General features: G+C 41.3%; 1 protein-coding gene across 2 annotated transcripts; it reads right to left on the reverse strand.

The window, feature by feature from the left end:
* Positions 1-269: 269 nt before the first annotated feature.
* On the reverse strand, positions 270-14,445 carry pfas (phosphoribosylformylglycinamidine synthase). 2 transcript variants are annotated; one of them, XM_087784615.1, is made up of 28 exons: positions 14,307-14,445; positions 13,531-13,650; positions 13,326-13,461; positions 12,326-12,431; positions 12,053-12,248; positions 10,107-10,212; positions 9,892-10,032; positions 9,703-9,827; positions 9,508-9,636; positions 9,308-9,445; positions 8,006-8,134; positions 7,861-7,934; positions 7,629-7,785; positions 7,488-7,549; positions 6,742-6,903; positions 5,796-6,026; positions 5,500-5,730; positions 5,156-5,336; positions 5,010-5,093; positions 4,794-4,949; positions 3,300-3,419; positions 3,086-3,231; positions 2,819-3,023; positions 2,297-2,385; positions 2,123-2,237; positions 1,909-2,058; positions 1,674-1,814; positions 270-715 (listed from the first exon to the last, which is right to left on the reverse strand). In XM_087784615.1, exons 2-28 carry the CDS (start codon positions 13,646-13,648, stop codon positions 405-407), a joined length of 3,939 nt encoding a protein of 1,312 aa, XP_087640741.1. In that variant the 5' UTR covers positions 13,649-13,650; positions 14,307-14,445; the 3' UTR covers positions 270-404. The 2 variants fall into 2 exon arrangements, with proteins under 2 accessions (XP_087640741.1, XP_087640739.1); XM_087784613.1 differs by having other exon boundaries at positions 2,297-2,388.
* Between the last annotated feature and the right edge of the window lie 338 nt (positions 14,446-14,783).

The following is a 14,783-nucleotide window of genomic DNA, read 5'->3' on the forward strand; positions in this document are numbered from 1 at the left end:
TCATCAGAAATGTCTTGATACAGTGAAATTAACTTTTCTCTCCTGCTTGATGTTTTAACATTCAGAGAAAAATAGAAATCTTGGAGAGAACTTTGTATAGTCACAGTAGAGATGCAGTGAGGACATGATTATAATGGCGGTGTATTTTCTACAACGAGGTACCAGGAAGTTCATTAATCCGTGGATGTAAAGTGAGTTTTAAACTCTGAAAGGATCTTTCCAGCGACTCCTCCAGAACCCAACATTGATGAAGAAATTCAGCCTTTCACATGATTTTTATTAGCATCAAATGACTTTCAGACAACTGCAGATCAAAAGCACAGTTGGACGTGAATCACCTCAGCTGTGTCAGTAACGTTATCAACTACTGGTCCAGGTTCCAGCAGGATTGGTCTGCAGGACCATCAGAGCGAGCTGCTGCACCAGGCAGCCGCGTTCTTGAACATGTAGAGCCATGGTGACGGGGTGAGCGAGGCCCTAAACTCTCGAGGGGCCCAGGGCCACTGCCAGCCCAGAGTGCAGCGCTCCGGGTGAGGCATCATGGCCAGGTGTCTCCCGTCCCTGGAGCACAGCCCTGCCACCCCGAGCGGGGATCCGTTGGGGTTCAGCGGATACTCTTCAGTGGGCTGGCCCTGCTCGTTCAGGTAACGGATGGGAGCGAAGCCGCCGGCGGTGACCTGGTCAAGAGCCTGGGAACTTCGGAACTGCATCAGCCCTGCGTAGGCAGAAAGAAGAAAAAAAAAAATCAAAAAAAAAAAAATCAATGGATGACACAACTTCTGATATCAGCAACGTGACCAGTAAGTCAACACAGCAGTCCAGTTGCAACAGCTTCACACCCACACATATTACTTTTCCTTTTATACATTTAAAGACCATTTTAAATGTTATATTTGTGAACTCTGAAGAACAAATCACAGTGTTAGATAGCAAAACCATTGTTGAGTTTGCTAGCTAAAGTTTGTTTAATTCAGATGGAGTTTCATAAAAAAGCATTATTCACCAAAATTATCGAAGTTGTTCTTGTATTTAATAATATTCATCTTGAAAATGTGGTCATGTTCTGTACCTTTAATCTGGATTAAAATGTTTTGAAGGATTTGCTATTTAGTTGTATGGCCTCTAACCCCTGCAGCTCACTCTCTCTTTATGTTCTTGTTCTTATTTTATTTTGATTTTATTTTTTATTTTTTATAAAAAATTGCTGTATGCATTGGCTATTGGAAAAAAACAATTTAAGTCAATAAAGTTTTACCTTAACTTAGCTTACCTTACCTTTCACCCAGTTCATTCAGAACTAGTAGAAACTGTAACATTTGACTTCATAAAACAAAGCAGTGGAATCACTTAAATCAAGTTTTAAACTCATGGCCCGGGGCCCAAATCTGGCCAAGTTATGCGGTCCACTGGATGGTTGACTTGAAGTAGATTCATGTTCATGTTGATATTATGAACGTTAAAACTCCAGTGTTTAAGATAAGATAAGCAATATATCTTATGAATGACAACAAAAGGATTTTGTGTGATTTAGTTTAAAATACCCGACTTAAATAAACTTCCAAGTGGCTTGTGCTCCTTGGCAGAGGCTTGCACTGATTAGTGCCTATTCAAGTATTATTTTCCAGACATGCAGTGTGTTCACACTATGAGGATAACTGTGAATTTAGTCGTACCTTCTCCGTGTGCGACCCAAACCCCCAGAGCCGATCCTTCCATGCCTTTGAGCCAAACCGAAGGAGACGCTTGGATGCCGACGCTGACAAATCTGGACTCGAACCTGCCAGACTTGTTATGGGTCAGGACCACATAAGAGGCTGGAAGGAAGGGCGGTGAAGTTATCAGACCTTCACAATCTCAGCGTGTCAGAGCAGATTAGGACAATTCCTGAGGGAAGTTTTTATCTCTCACCTGCTCCCCCCTGACTCTCTCCCACCCAGCCCAGCAGGGCCAGCAGCTGGCAGCCGTTACACACCCCCAGACTCAGAGTGTCGCTTCTTTTTCTGAAGCGATCGAACTCTGCTTTGGCTCTGGGGTTGTACGCAACAGTCGCAGCCCAACCTGAACCAAAAGAGAAGTAAGAGCCAAGAGAACACAGAGGTGTTGAAGACGTGTGCGACGTCACCTTTCGCTGATCCCAGAACATCCGCGTAACTAAATCCTCCGACAAACACCACGGCCTTGAACTGTTCCAGGGTCAGAGAGCCAGAGCAGAGATCCTGCATGTTGACGTCCCACACCTGCACACAGGAAACAGTCATACACTCGTCAAGTTTAACCATGTGGATCCATCGTTCACCTCAAAGCCGGCCATGAACAAGGACGCGGACATCTCTCGGTCTCCGTTACTGCCCTCCTCTCGGATCACAGCCACACGCGGCTGCACAGCTGCTGCAACACAACCACGAAGATGAATCAAATTTATCTGTAAGAACTGTAACTGCTGCTTAAAATGCTTTGGAGAACTAAAAAAAATCCCCAAACTCACCTACCAGCTTGATTGACTGGAAGAGTCAAATCTTTTTATTATCTTTTAGATTATAAAAAATCTTTTACAAGATAAGAAAAAGCGTTTGAAGGTCCAGTAAAAAACAACTGTAGTTTGTTGGTCACAACTTGAATCTTTAAATGCAACTTTGCCTGGAAGACCTCCTCAGTCATCAAACTGCTTTAAGGAAGTGGGATGGAGGCGGCAGTTGCATTCATTTCCATTATAGCTACCATAAAAATACTTTTTAAAGCGTCCAGAAAGAGAAAATTAACACAAGAGCCATTTTGTTCTCGAACCCTGAAATAGATAGAAGGTATTTCCTTTACTCACTCAATGTCTGTGCGATGCTTTCAGAAGGGTCAAAGGTCAACTTGAAGTAAGGCTGCGTCCTCTTGGCCAGGCCCTCTTCTTCCCGTCGGACACACAGCTCGTTGGCTTGGAGGCGTTCCAACTGAAAACTGGTTTCTTCCCACAAGCTTCTGAGTTGAGGCAGAGATTCCTTCAGCACCTCCTGCCCGTCCACTCGTACGCTGACCTGAGAGAGACGAGGATATTGAGGACAAATAATCACGTGTAAGGCTGGTGACAACATCCTACCATGGCATCGGGTCCGAAACCCTTCGTGGTGCCGACACGCAGGCAGGAAACGCCCGCGTCACTGTACCTCCGACACACGGCTTCTTCATCAGCCTGAGAAACCTCCACCACCAGCCCCAACTCCTCACTGAACAGCAGCTCCATCACTGCACACCAGAGCAAACGGTTGTTCATGTTCCTGAGGCACGTGGACGCCTGCTGAGCGCTCACTGACCTGCAGCTCCTCCTGACGACAAGTCAACATCGATGCCACGGTTTCCTGCAAACGCCATCTCCAGCAGACAGGAAATGAGTCCGCCATCGCTGATGTCATGTCCGGCACTCAGTAGACGATCTAGGAATCAGAGAGAAAATGAATTGTGTAATGTTTTATATACATTTAGAATATAGTAATTAAATATAGATTAAGATAAGAAGACAAAGAAGTGAAGAAGGTAAACCACGATATGGCAAGTGACCAGTCTTACTTTTCTTTTTCTTTTTTTTTCATACAGCACTACATATTTAAAAGGATTAAAGCCAATGCCAAACACACTGTTATTGTGTCTCTCCGCTTAACGACAACTATTTTATTAATTTCCTATTCAACCCTGGAAAACAAAACACCCTTCCATTAACTCAGTCTCATGAAACCTTCAATGACCTGCTAGAAACTCTGAACTTAACCAACATAAAACAAAAATCTTTAATTCAGTACAAAAACAGGAGGAAAACGTTGTTACAGACGAGGGTGGGTCGAAGCATTATCAGAGGAGCATTTATGTATTATAAGGGGAGAGAAATCAATAAAGGGCAACTGATGTAAAAAACCCAACTCTCCAGACTGACTCGCGTGTTTTAAGTGTTTAAGTCTTCCTCTCAAAGATGCAGCAAGTCTCTCATCATGACCATGTTTTTAAGTTATTACTTTATAAAGTTCTCCCCTGTCTGCTCTTGTAACCTCTCATTCGCCGAGTCCATCATGACGTAATAATGGCTTCACTCCTCCAACCAGCTGTAATCATGCCCCACTTTGTTTATACAACAATTCCCTTGGAAGTGGAGACTTCCGGGATTAATGACGCTGCTTGACCAATCACAGCAGAGTGGGCTTGGTTATGGTAAACAAGATTTAATCTCCAGAAAAACAAATCACATTTTCTAATCTTTATAATAAGAGGGTTTTGTACTCATCAGTTTGTGTCCAGTTCAACGGGGCAGAACTTTATAAAGTAATACGTTCAAAACATGATGAGAAACTTACTGCATCTTGGAGAGGAGACTTCAAAATTTAAAACATGTGAGTGAGTCAGAAGAGTTGGGTTTTCACATTAATTGCCCTTAAAAGACAGTTTTGGAGAGGTTTAAAAAGAGTGTAAAGAGGGAATATGAGGCCACAACATATATTTAAATATTAATATTTTATGGTTTCTATTGTCGCAGGGGGTATTTCAGAACGAGGGACCACCGTACACCACTCAGGTATGAAGAGGGAAAGTAAACAGTGACACCACTAGAGGGCGCTTTGGTCAAAGACGTGGATGAGAGAATCCAAGTTGATCCATGAGATGAATAGAACTGATCCGAAATTAATTTATCAATGGAACCTCGAAGATTTCTAGAAATGTGTGAAAACTAATTAAATTAAACTAATGTATTAAATATTTGTAAACATTTACGTAAAAAGTGTATCCAAGGAAAAGCTTAAATCTGGTGACAGGATTTCTACCTTGGATAAGGGCCTGTGTGGTTCTGAAACAGGCTGTAAACAGTTCGGGTCGGTCCAGATCCGGGGAGGAGTCTCCGAGCTGACTGTAACACTGAGCCAGAGCTGAGCCTCCGAGGCGATGATGACCGGGACTCAGAGGGACCCACAACAACACACCTGCTCACACAACAAATAGTGTCACACTTGAAATGTTGACGTCAACCTCAAGTTTCTAACCTTTGCCATCTGGATCCTCCAGATCTGGTGTAACAGTTGCAGTGATGTCTGGACAGACGGCATACGCCGAGATGACCAGAGCTCCTAAAACACAAGCAGAGTGTCACTCAGACGCACACACAGGAAACACACAAAGATTGGAGTACCTGGAGCTTTGACCGTCTCAGTGCCCACTCTAGCTGCCATACTGAGAGAGTCCTTGCCCCCGTCTACCGCCACTCCCAGCTGACCCATGACCTCACACATGGCTTTGCAAGCCTGCCAGAGACAAGCTCCTTCACCAGGCAGCTTGGCCGCCCACATCCAGTTCCCACTACACTTCACATCCTGGTGAAATAAAAAAAAAACAACAGTGGGTTTAATCAGTGACCACAGGAATCTGAACTGGCATTGGTGTCACGTGTAGCAAAGAGAAAACTCATGTGTGATCTAAAAATATTTGGGTGTAGGAGTCACAGTTATTACAAACAGCTCCTCTTAATCATCTCACCTTCAGATCTGTGATCAGAGCAAACACCAGATTGGTCAGAGCTTCACCCACAGACATGCGGGCCCCCGCAGACGGACACACCAGAGATTTAATTGGCTGCTCTCCGATAGCGGTCGCTGCCCCCTGAAGGCTGAACGGTGACAAGGCGACGACGGCCACATCTGCCATTGGTGTGTGAAGAGGGCCGACACACTGTTGCTGGGCAACCAACCCCGTCACGGAGCGGTCCACCTGTGAGGACACAGACCGTCGTCAGGTTTCTAAAAATAGACAAATATGTGAAGTTCAAGTCACACCTTGTTGGTCAGGTAACGTTTGGAGGCGACAGCAGGCAATCGCAGAACTCTGTCCAGAGCATCTCTGACCGTCAGCCCAGCAGGAAGAACCAGGGAGGCGTGACTCACAGACATCTGCTCCATCCTGAACTCCTTCTGAGGCATTTTCCCAAGAACCCACTCCAACTGCAGGTCGACAGGATGACGACCTTCACCGCTTCCACCCTTTGACTCGTCATCGACCAACACGATCTGAGAAGTACAAAGACATTTAAATTATGAAATTTTTGTTTTATTTTATCATTAATACACATTAGAACAGGAGATAAAACTGGACCCACTTTTAAAAACACAATGACTAAACAAAGAACTGAACTTCACACATGTTCTAGACTGAGTTTAAACTAGTTGCATGCTAGGAAAATTTAAATTATTTAATCTATTTTAAGGATTAAATAATAATTTTCTAATTGTTAATGTTTACAATTGTCCTTCACTAAAAATAAATAATAAAGACCATTGTTTGCATTTCTGTTCATTAGTGTGCGTGGTCTGTATCTGTTCCCCTATGTGTTGTGTAAGTAATTGTTTTTAATGTTTTGTATTGTTAAAAAAAAAGAAAGAAAGGAACATCTGTCAATTTAAAAGTAAAGGACAATCAAATATCCTGCAAATAAAAATGAATAATTTCAACCCTTTGCCTCTAAACAGATGAGCAAAACAATTAAAGTATTGATGTTGAAATATTATGCAGCAAATGTGTCAGTTAAAAAAATAACATTTTCCGACAATTTAGTCCCATATCCTCCATATCTATTGCATTATATGTACATTTTATTTGTATGTCGTCTCGTGTGGCTATAACTTTACAAGATGTACACTGCTTAAAATAAACAGTAATAGTTTGTTAATAAATAAATGTTAAATAATTATACTTAATTAAAATAAAATAAAAATAAATACACACCTTCCCATCTCCAGTGATGTTTCCTACAAAGTCGACGGGACATTTCTCTCTTTGACAAACTTTCTGCAGGAAATCCTTGTCTGAAGGTCGCAGCAGCAGAGCGTTGCTCTCTTGATACTCGGCCCCCCACAGCTCCAGCACACTCAGAGTGGGGTCACCTTTCTACAAAACCAAGGAAATGTCAAGAGTCCTTTTTGTTAGAGTCTTTTCTATAAAGGTCTTTTTGCTGTTACGATTTAAATTCTCCAAAAAAGGTTGATGGCAGACTGCGATTTTTTTTCAAGAAATAATTCACTATCTCGGTTAAAATCCTCTTCACACTTTAACACAAAGATGGAACATTTTTATCATTTGAAACTTGCTGTCCAAGATTGTATGTTGAAATGTCAACCGCCAATCATCTCGCTGGTCTCCTTATATTCTCTCTGTAATCTGTTTAAGATCCAGCTTGCTCACAACATTTTGAAGAGCATATAACCCTCCTTTAAGTAAACATGGATCAAAAGGCAAATACAGTTTTGAAACAACGCTAAAGAAAACTGCAACAAATCAAAATAATCAAAATGTAAAGAGAGAACAAGAACAGAGTTGTGACATAAAAATAAAAGATATATATAAATATACACATTTACAACAACTTTAGTTGGTCATTGTGACACTATAACAGCCCCCACAAAAGTACAAATGTAATATTGGGCTCGCAGTCATAATGTTATGACCAATTTAGACTGTTTTGCTCTGAATACCTTGAATCTGCTGCAGTGGATGATGGCACCTGCTGGCTCACTCAGCTCCTTCAGAACATTACCTGAAGACAAAGTGAGAGCACAGCTTAAAGCACTTGTCCCTTAAACTTTATTAGTATCAAATAGGACGGCTGTTAACACCATTTCCTCCAGCTCCCTGATCATGGATGCTGCAAATTGGATTTCCACTACTTCGTTCCAGACATGCCCGCAGAGCACGATTCATCTTCTGCTCCATCTCTGCGTCTCCTCTCTGCACCGCACCCAGGTCTCGGTCGCTGGAGTTGTCCCCCTGGACCTGCTCACAAACACACGCTCATCCACCGACATCCTTCCGAGCAGATGACCTTTACCCATGATTCAGCAGCCGTACTTGCACAGAAGAGGCCGCCCCTCCTCCCACGCCGATCCTGTACACAGGCCCCCCGATCTTCACCACTTCCATTGCTGATCGATGAGCACATGAGTCACGGTTAAACCAGGCTTCGAGCGTCAACATTTGAAGGCCAGAATCTCACCAGTCTGAGCCTCTTCCTTCTTTATGTGGGAATCTTCGATGGAGCCCAGACCTCCACTGAACATGATCGGCTTGATCCACTCTCGCCGCTCGCCATTAGAAAGACGCATGCCAAAGGAACGTGCGAAACCTGGAATTTACACAAATATTGCTATTGTTCATTTTTGTGCTGCAATTAAACATCATTACAATCTTCGCAGCCAAAGAAACAATGAAATCCTGCGTGATTCTGGTATTGACTGAGAACAATAGGATACAGTCGACTCCAGCAGCTTTTAAAGCTGACAACATATTTTGGTTTAAAAACAAATGAAAGCAGTTACGACTTTGTCAAGAGTTGTGTGGTCTGTAAATTCTGCAACACCAGAGTCAAGTACTCACTACAAATACATCCTTGTTCCTACAGTATCATAGTATAGTGCAATATATCGTACCGTTGCCCCCGTGACACATTTTCGTGTTATGTTAAAGCAGGGTTGTCAAGTTGATGTCATTTGACCAACCCTTAAAGGGCAACTGAAAAAAAAAAAAAAAACTCTCCTGACTTACTCACATCTTTCAAATATTATATAATATATAAGTCTTCCTCTCCAAGATGCAGTAAGTCTCTCATCATGACCATATTTTGAAGTTTTTACTCTACGAAATTCTCCCCCGTCTGAAATCTCTGATTATAAGAGGTTACGACAGCGGAGTCCATTATGATGTGATAATGGCTTCACTCCTCCTCCAGCCAGCTGACTTTCTGCTTTTAACGGCAGTGGAATTCCATCAGATGAAGATTTCTGGAACTTAATAATAATCTTTCCTTATAAGAGAATGCTGCACGCTCACACACACTCACACACAAACAGGCCAGTGGTTGTGTTGACAAGATTCCGACGGGAAGCAAACAATCTAATGCCAGGATTTGTTGCAGTTCTAATTCCGGAAAAACGTAGCCTGGATGAGAATCACAGGAACACCGATTCACAGTAAAGCTGCCCCGAAATATGTGAAAACCTCACACACACACAGGCACACAGTCACACAAAGGTGTTTATACAATGAGTTCTTTGGAGTCAGAGACTTCCGGAATTAATGACACATGGTGACACATACACTGATGAGTACAATAGAGGTCCAGGATCAATTAAAAACACACGTAAATCAACGCATTACTTGCCCTTTAGTGTAACTTGAAACTGGCTGCTATATGTGCTTTGTTGACACATCTTGTATAAGCTCCTCCAAATGTGATGATTTAAACCCATATCTCGAGGCAAGATTCATGCTTCAGAAAGTAAGTAGAATCTTGCTCTACCTGACAGCAGCGGTTCTCCAAACTTGTTTCCATAGTCCGAGGCTCCGTTGCTGGCCTCGATAGCCACCTGTAGTGGAGGAGCGAAGCTGGTCGGATACTCCCAACCCTCACCCTGACTCTCCCAAGGCAGGCTGTAACCTAAGAGGGAGAAACTGCATGTTTAAGCAGCTCATACATCTCCAAGGTAAAAACTTAAATACCAGGAATATGAAGATTTCCAAAGCAGTATCCAGCACTGCCAGCGATGACGTGTCCTCCACGTCCAGCACTCTGCACGTCTCGGATCCGACCTCCCGTCCCTGTGGTGGCTCCGCTGAAAGGGGCCACGCCTGGTTTGATGGGATTCGATGTTTAATGATCAAAGACGCTTGACTGAAGAAAGTATTTTCACATACCGGTGGGAAAGTTGTGCGTCTCAGCAGTGAAGATTACGTGTCGGAGCGACGGTCTCGTCACATACGGACTGGCCTCTGACGTGTCTTTAGGGTAGAAGCAGTCTAGCTTCATGCCTTGGATCCCACTGATCCCAGGTACACCATTAATGTCCGAAGTCAGAAATATAATCATGTTTTTATCATCATCACCTGCTGTTGTCACTGAACTTGATCACGTTGTTCTGGTTGCTGTTTCGCTGTGTGTCCATTATGAGACTGAAAAGTGTCTCCTTCTGCTCCTGGCCATCGATCACCATTCGCCCACGGAAGAACCAGTGACGGCTGTGTTCGCTGCCGTGTCAGGAGACAAAGAAGGACATCTTTTGGAACGTTCAAAAACCATGTCGCTGTGTTGTCATGTTCACCTGTTGGACTGTGCCAGGTCAAAACACTCCACACTGGTGGGATTCCTCTGAATCTTCTGGAACAAGGAGGTGTAGAAGTCCAGATCCCAGGAGTCAAATGCCAGGCCTGCTCGTGGTGTTACAGAAAGAACTTGAAATTTAGAGATTCATTAAATGAACCAAGACAAACTAGCAAAGACGTCAACTTGTTGGGGCAAGATCAGTCAGTTTTATGCCAGATGAACACACATGTACATCATACAACATTTGGTTTCTAGGTACCACCTCACATTTGGCTTTACTTACATCGGTTTATTTTTATTAACACTATGAATAATCCTCAAGTATGTTTTCACCAGCCTGATTTAGCAGCTGTACTTGACTTTTATTGTCATTAGCTTGTATGATAATCTGGCAGTAAAGTGGATATATGCTCATGCGTAGGGGTGTAAAAAAAATATTGATACACTTAAATATCGATATATTTTTTGACAATACTCAATAGCACTGTATCAATCAACATACAAATATTCATGCCGTTGGCCCATTTTTGTGTTGCAATTAAACTTCTCACAGCTGGCATTCATTACTGTGTTCGTCCTAAAGGGGGCAGTGAAATCCCACAAGACTGAGGACGAGAGGATACAGTCGACGCAAGCAGCATATAAAGCTGATGTTTAGACACATTTTGGAGGGTACGACTTTGTCAAGAGTCATGTGGTCTGTAAATACTGCAACAAAAGAGTCAAGTACTCGAAAAATACTAAAATGATCTCCTTGTTCCTACAGTATCGCAATATACTGCATTATTCCCCCTTATGAAAATTACCATATGGCCAAATTTTTGCCAATACACACCCCCTATTCCACCAGAACAGCGAGAGACTAACCATAATTTACAAATAAATACATTGCATTAATACATTTTACAGTCACTGGACAAAGAGTAAGTTTGCACAGGACTACCGTGTAAGACTAAATATTAAATATTACCGAACTTGAATATAGAAAACAGATTCTTTATTTAGCGTTAGTTGTTACACATTCTTTTGTCACTCCCAAACACAAGCACACATTTTATTTTAATGACTGATTCAGGGGTGAAATATCTGCCACAGCTTTTTTGCGAAGCTGAGATCTTTTCTTCAAAGTCTACAATCAATATGTCTCCACAAAACTGTGTATCATTATTTTATTTCAAATGTTTGTTTTTTTATTTTATTTGCATGTATTGTACTGTATGTTTAATATAATGTGAATACATGTTAAACTGCAGTGGCAACTTAAATTTCCCCAATGTGGGAAGAATAAAGGAATGTCTTATTTATACATGGCCTGAAACCCTGAACACATTCATCCCATCACACTACTTTATACGAATAGAAATGTGAATAAAAGAGGGATCAACATGAATAAAAGGAGAAGAAAAAAAAGAGAACTATGGATTAAGATCATGCTTGAGTTAAAAATCAATCAGAAGATTGACATGCTTTTCAAAAGTTAAGCAATGATGAGCAAAAGGCACTAAAGAAAACTTCAAATTCCTATAATTATATTTTCAATTCATCAGTCGAGCTGGAGGCGAAGAATGTGCCGATTTTCACTTGTGAGCTTGAATAGAGCAGATGATGATGGGGAACAGCACGTTCTGCCACTAAAGTGACACGTGACTCAAAAGAAAAACTTGCTCAAATTTAGGCTAAGACATCAAGTGTGATTGTGTGCAGCCATTTCATATTATCTGCGGTCACGTGTCATTGATCACACACGTGCACGGTTAGATGATTATGAGCCTCGTTGGCGTCCCGTGACAAACTATTTAATCAGGTTCAGCATGTGACTTCATTACCATGGACAGCGAGGACAGAACAAACTCAGAAAAGCTTGACGGGAGGAAGTAGAGGAACAGGGTTCAATTGATAGATTGAAAAGAGCAGCAACTGAGAATGCAGAGCTCTTTCACTCACCCAGGTCGTCGTTGGCCTTTTCCAAAGCAGCTCGACCTTTCCCCAAAATGTCCACCTCGAACACCGGCTGAGGTTTGGTTTCTACGCTGAAGGAAGTGATGGGATGAGGGTAGATGCACTCAGTCATGCCGTCATACAGACATTCGATGAGTTTCTGTATCTGGCCATTCAGCTTTTCTACATTCTCCTTCTTAGGCTGTGAACAGAACATCATATTTCAATTCAAATATTTCAAAAGTAAAGAAAAAGCAATTATACACCGTTTTGTCAAACCTTGATGAGAAACCTGCGTGACAGTTCCACTCGAGTGACATTTGTGAGGCCTGCACTCTGGCAGATGGACACCGCATTTGTGGACCAAGCAGTGGAGAAGTTCAATCTGAAGAACCATTATGGAAAATGACCGTTATAAGAAAAAATAAACGTGCAATCTTGGAAATTAAATAATAAAGTTTCTTGATTTGTTTGCTAGCAAAATAACCTTAATGGTTCAGAATGTGCTTCAATAAACACGTAAGAATAACAGTTTGAAGGCTTTTTGTTAATTCCATCCAAATTTTGGAAGATTTTGAAGGATTAATCATTCATGCTGGCTGTTCACTGCTTCTGATCACATGCCCAAGTCCCTTTAGAACTAGCAAAAAAATAAATGAATAAAGGGAATACATGACTTGATATAAAACAAGGTATACAATTAAATCACTTAAAACTTTATATCACTATACACTGTACATCAGTTTTTTTTTTTTTTTTTAACATTTTATAGTGAGAAAATGCAATTGCTGTAACAGACACTTTTCTCTTCTTGATATAATTGAAGCGTTAAAAATAGCAGTATACAGAATACATTATATTACATACATGTAGAATTGTATAAAGTTAAGTACTGAGAACACAGTCCTGATCACAATCATTAATAACTAACATAATTAACACTAGATCTGCAGCTCTTTTGTAGTTAATGACCGAGTACTCAAATAGTTCCTTCTTATTAGACATGAATAAGAGTAGGATTCCTATTCCTATCAATATTCTATACACTATATTTTCTATCCGAATTTATCTTCCCATTTTATTTTTAAATTTTCACAATATATTTTTTTTGTACTCGTCTTATCCGACGGGTATTTTTCATTTGAAAAGGATGCTTCTAGAAACATTAATTACTCTCCGTTAGATTAATAAAGTATATTTCTATAAATGTATATCTAAATATGTGAGTTATCCATGTACGGAACAGAGAAGAAGGGATACGACTCATAGGAGGAACTACCTGGGCCCTATTTCCACCAGTTTCTCTCCTTTGCCTTCTATAAGATTTGGTTTTTCGGTGAGCGGCTCGGCAAGCATTGGCGGTGAAAAGAGCCAGACGAGGACCTCCTTCTGTTCAGCACCGAGACACTCGCAGCCTGAATGGAACACAGGAGTCACATCAGAGAACGTTCACACAGTTAAACATCTTAATTCATCATCATCACCCGTCAGCTCCACATTGTAGCACAGCTCAGATTTGATTGACAGCTCCGGGTAGAGCTCAACCGCTCGCTGAAAGCCCCGCCCCTTCTCCTTGTTGCCGTAGAATCTGACAACAGTCATGACTGAAGGGACAAAAAACAAATAAATCAATCTAACAAGTTGAAGTGAGTTGGTGATGGAATTAATCAACTGCATGTTCATCAGAGGGCAAAGGTCAACGGTGGAGGTCAGACTCAGTACACTCCATCATATCAATCCATTGAGGGAGATGGACTTTTGACTTTTGGTCAGTGCAGGTAAATTATTAGAAAACACTGAGGTCACTCAGGACAATGTAAAGACAACTCAAACATTCTATGCAACTACACGCACTTTAAATTAACTACAATAACTTTTAATTAAAATAAATACTGTAAATACTACTTTTTAAAACTCAAGTGTGACACTGGCTTTAATACCATTTATTCTGCTGTAGGTAAATGAAAACTCAACAGCAGTGAAGTGAAATTTAATGTTTTTGTTCACGTCAGTAGATTGTGTGCATGTTGTTGGTCACACTGCACGTCAGCAGCTTCGAGTTAGTGTTACAAACACACACAACACCTCGCAACAATACAACACGATATAGATTTATGATACAAACACAATTTAAAACTAAACGCAAAGCAAAGATTGGACTAGAGAGTTTTTTTTTTTATAAGTTAGCAACTTTGTTTCCTGACAGCTTGCATTGCTAACGCTGCTAACAAACAGCAGCTAACTTGTTTGAATGACTCACCTTCGAAGTTTGGTCACCGGTTCCGACTGAGTGCAGGAGAGTTTTAGAGAAGCTTGTGCTGGTCCTCGGGGGAGCAAATGTTAAGTTTGAGAGCAGAAGACCGAGAAGGATGGACTGATGGACCAGACACTCACGTGTGAGCCATTCAACCCTGTGCGCATGCGCCGTGAGTAACTTCCCTCACTGGTATATGGAGTTTTATTTATTTTCAAAAGTATCGAAAATAAAATCTGATGTGTTATCTGAACCTATGTGTTATTTTGTTGGGAAATATTTCAGATAGTTAATTGTAATTATAGGTGAAATAAACTTGTAGACTGTGTTTAAATTATATTTTCAGTGGCTTAAATATTTAGTCAAAGAAAGGAATTGCTCTTTCGTGTTAATGTCCTCTTACTGAGTCACACTTGTATTATATTGTAAAATACAAATGAGTATTTACTCCAGTCAGACTGGCTGATTTTTATAGGCATCCAG

Source organism: Callionymus lyra, chromosome 2 (genome assembly GCF_982586985.1).
Source record: "Callionymus lyra chromosome 2, fCalLyr1.hap1.1, whole genome shotgun sequence".
Classification (NCBI taxonomy): Eukaryota; Metazoa; Chordata; class Actinopteri; order Syngnathiformes; family Callionymidae; genus Callionymus; species Callionymus lyra.

Coding starts and splice junctions, on each gene's coding strand:
- pfas (XM_087784613.1), bottom strand. CDS start 13,648: ATGACTGTTGTCAGATTCTACGGCAACAAGGAGAAGGGGCGGGGCTTT. Junction 10,033..10,106: donor GACCTGGCACAGTCCAACAG/GTGAACATGACA, acceptor CTGACACGGCAG/CGAACACAGCCGTCACTGGT. Junction 3,232..3,299: donor GTCGTCAGGAGGAGCTGCAG/GTCAGTGAGCGC, acceptor TCTGGTGTGCAG/TGATGGAGCTGCTGTTCAGT.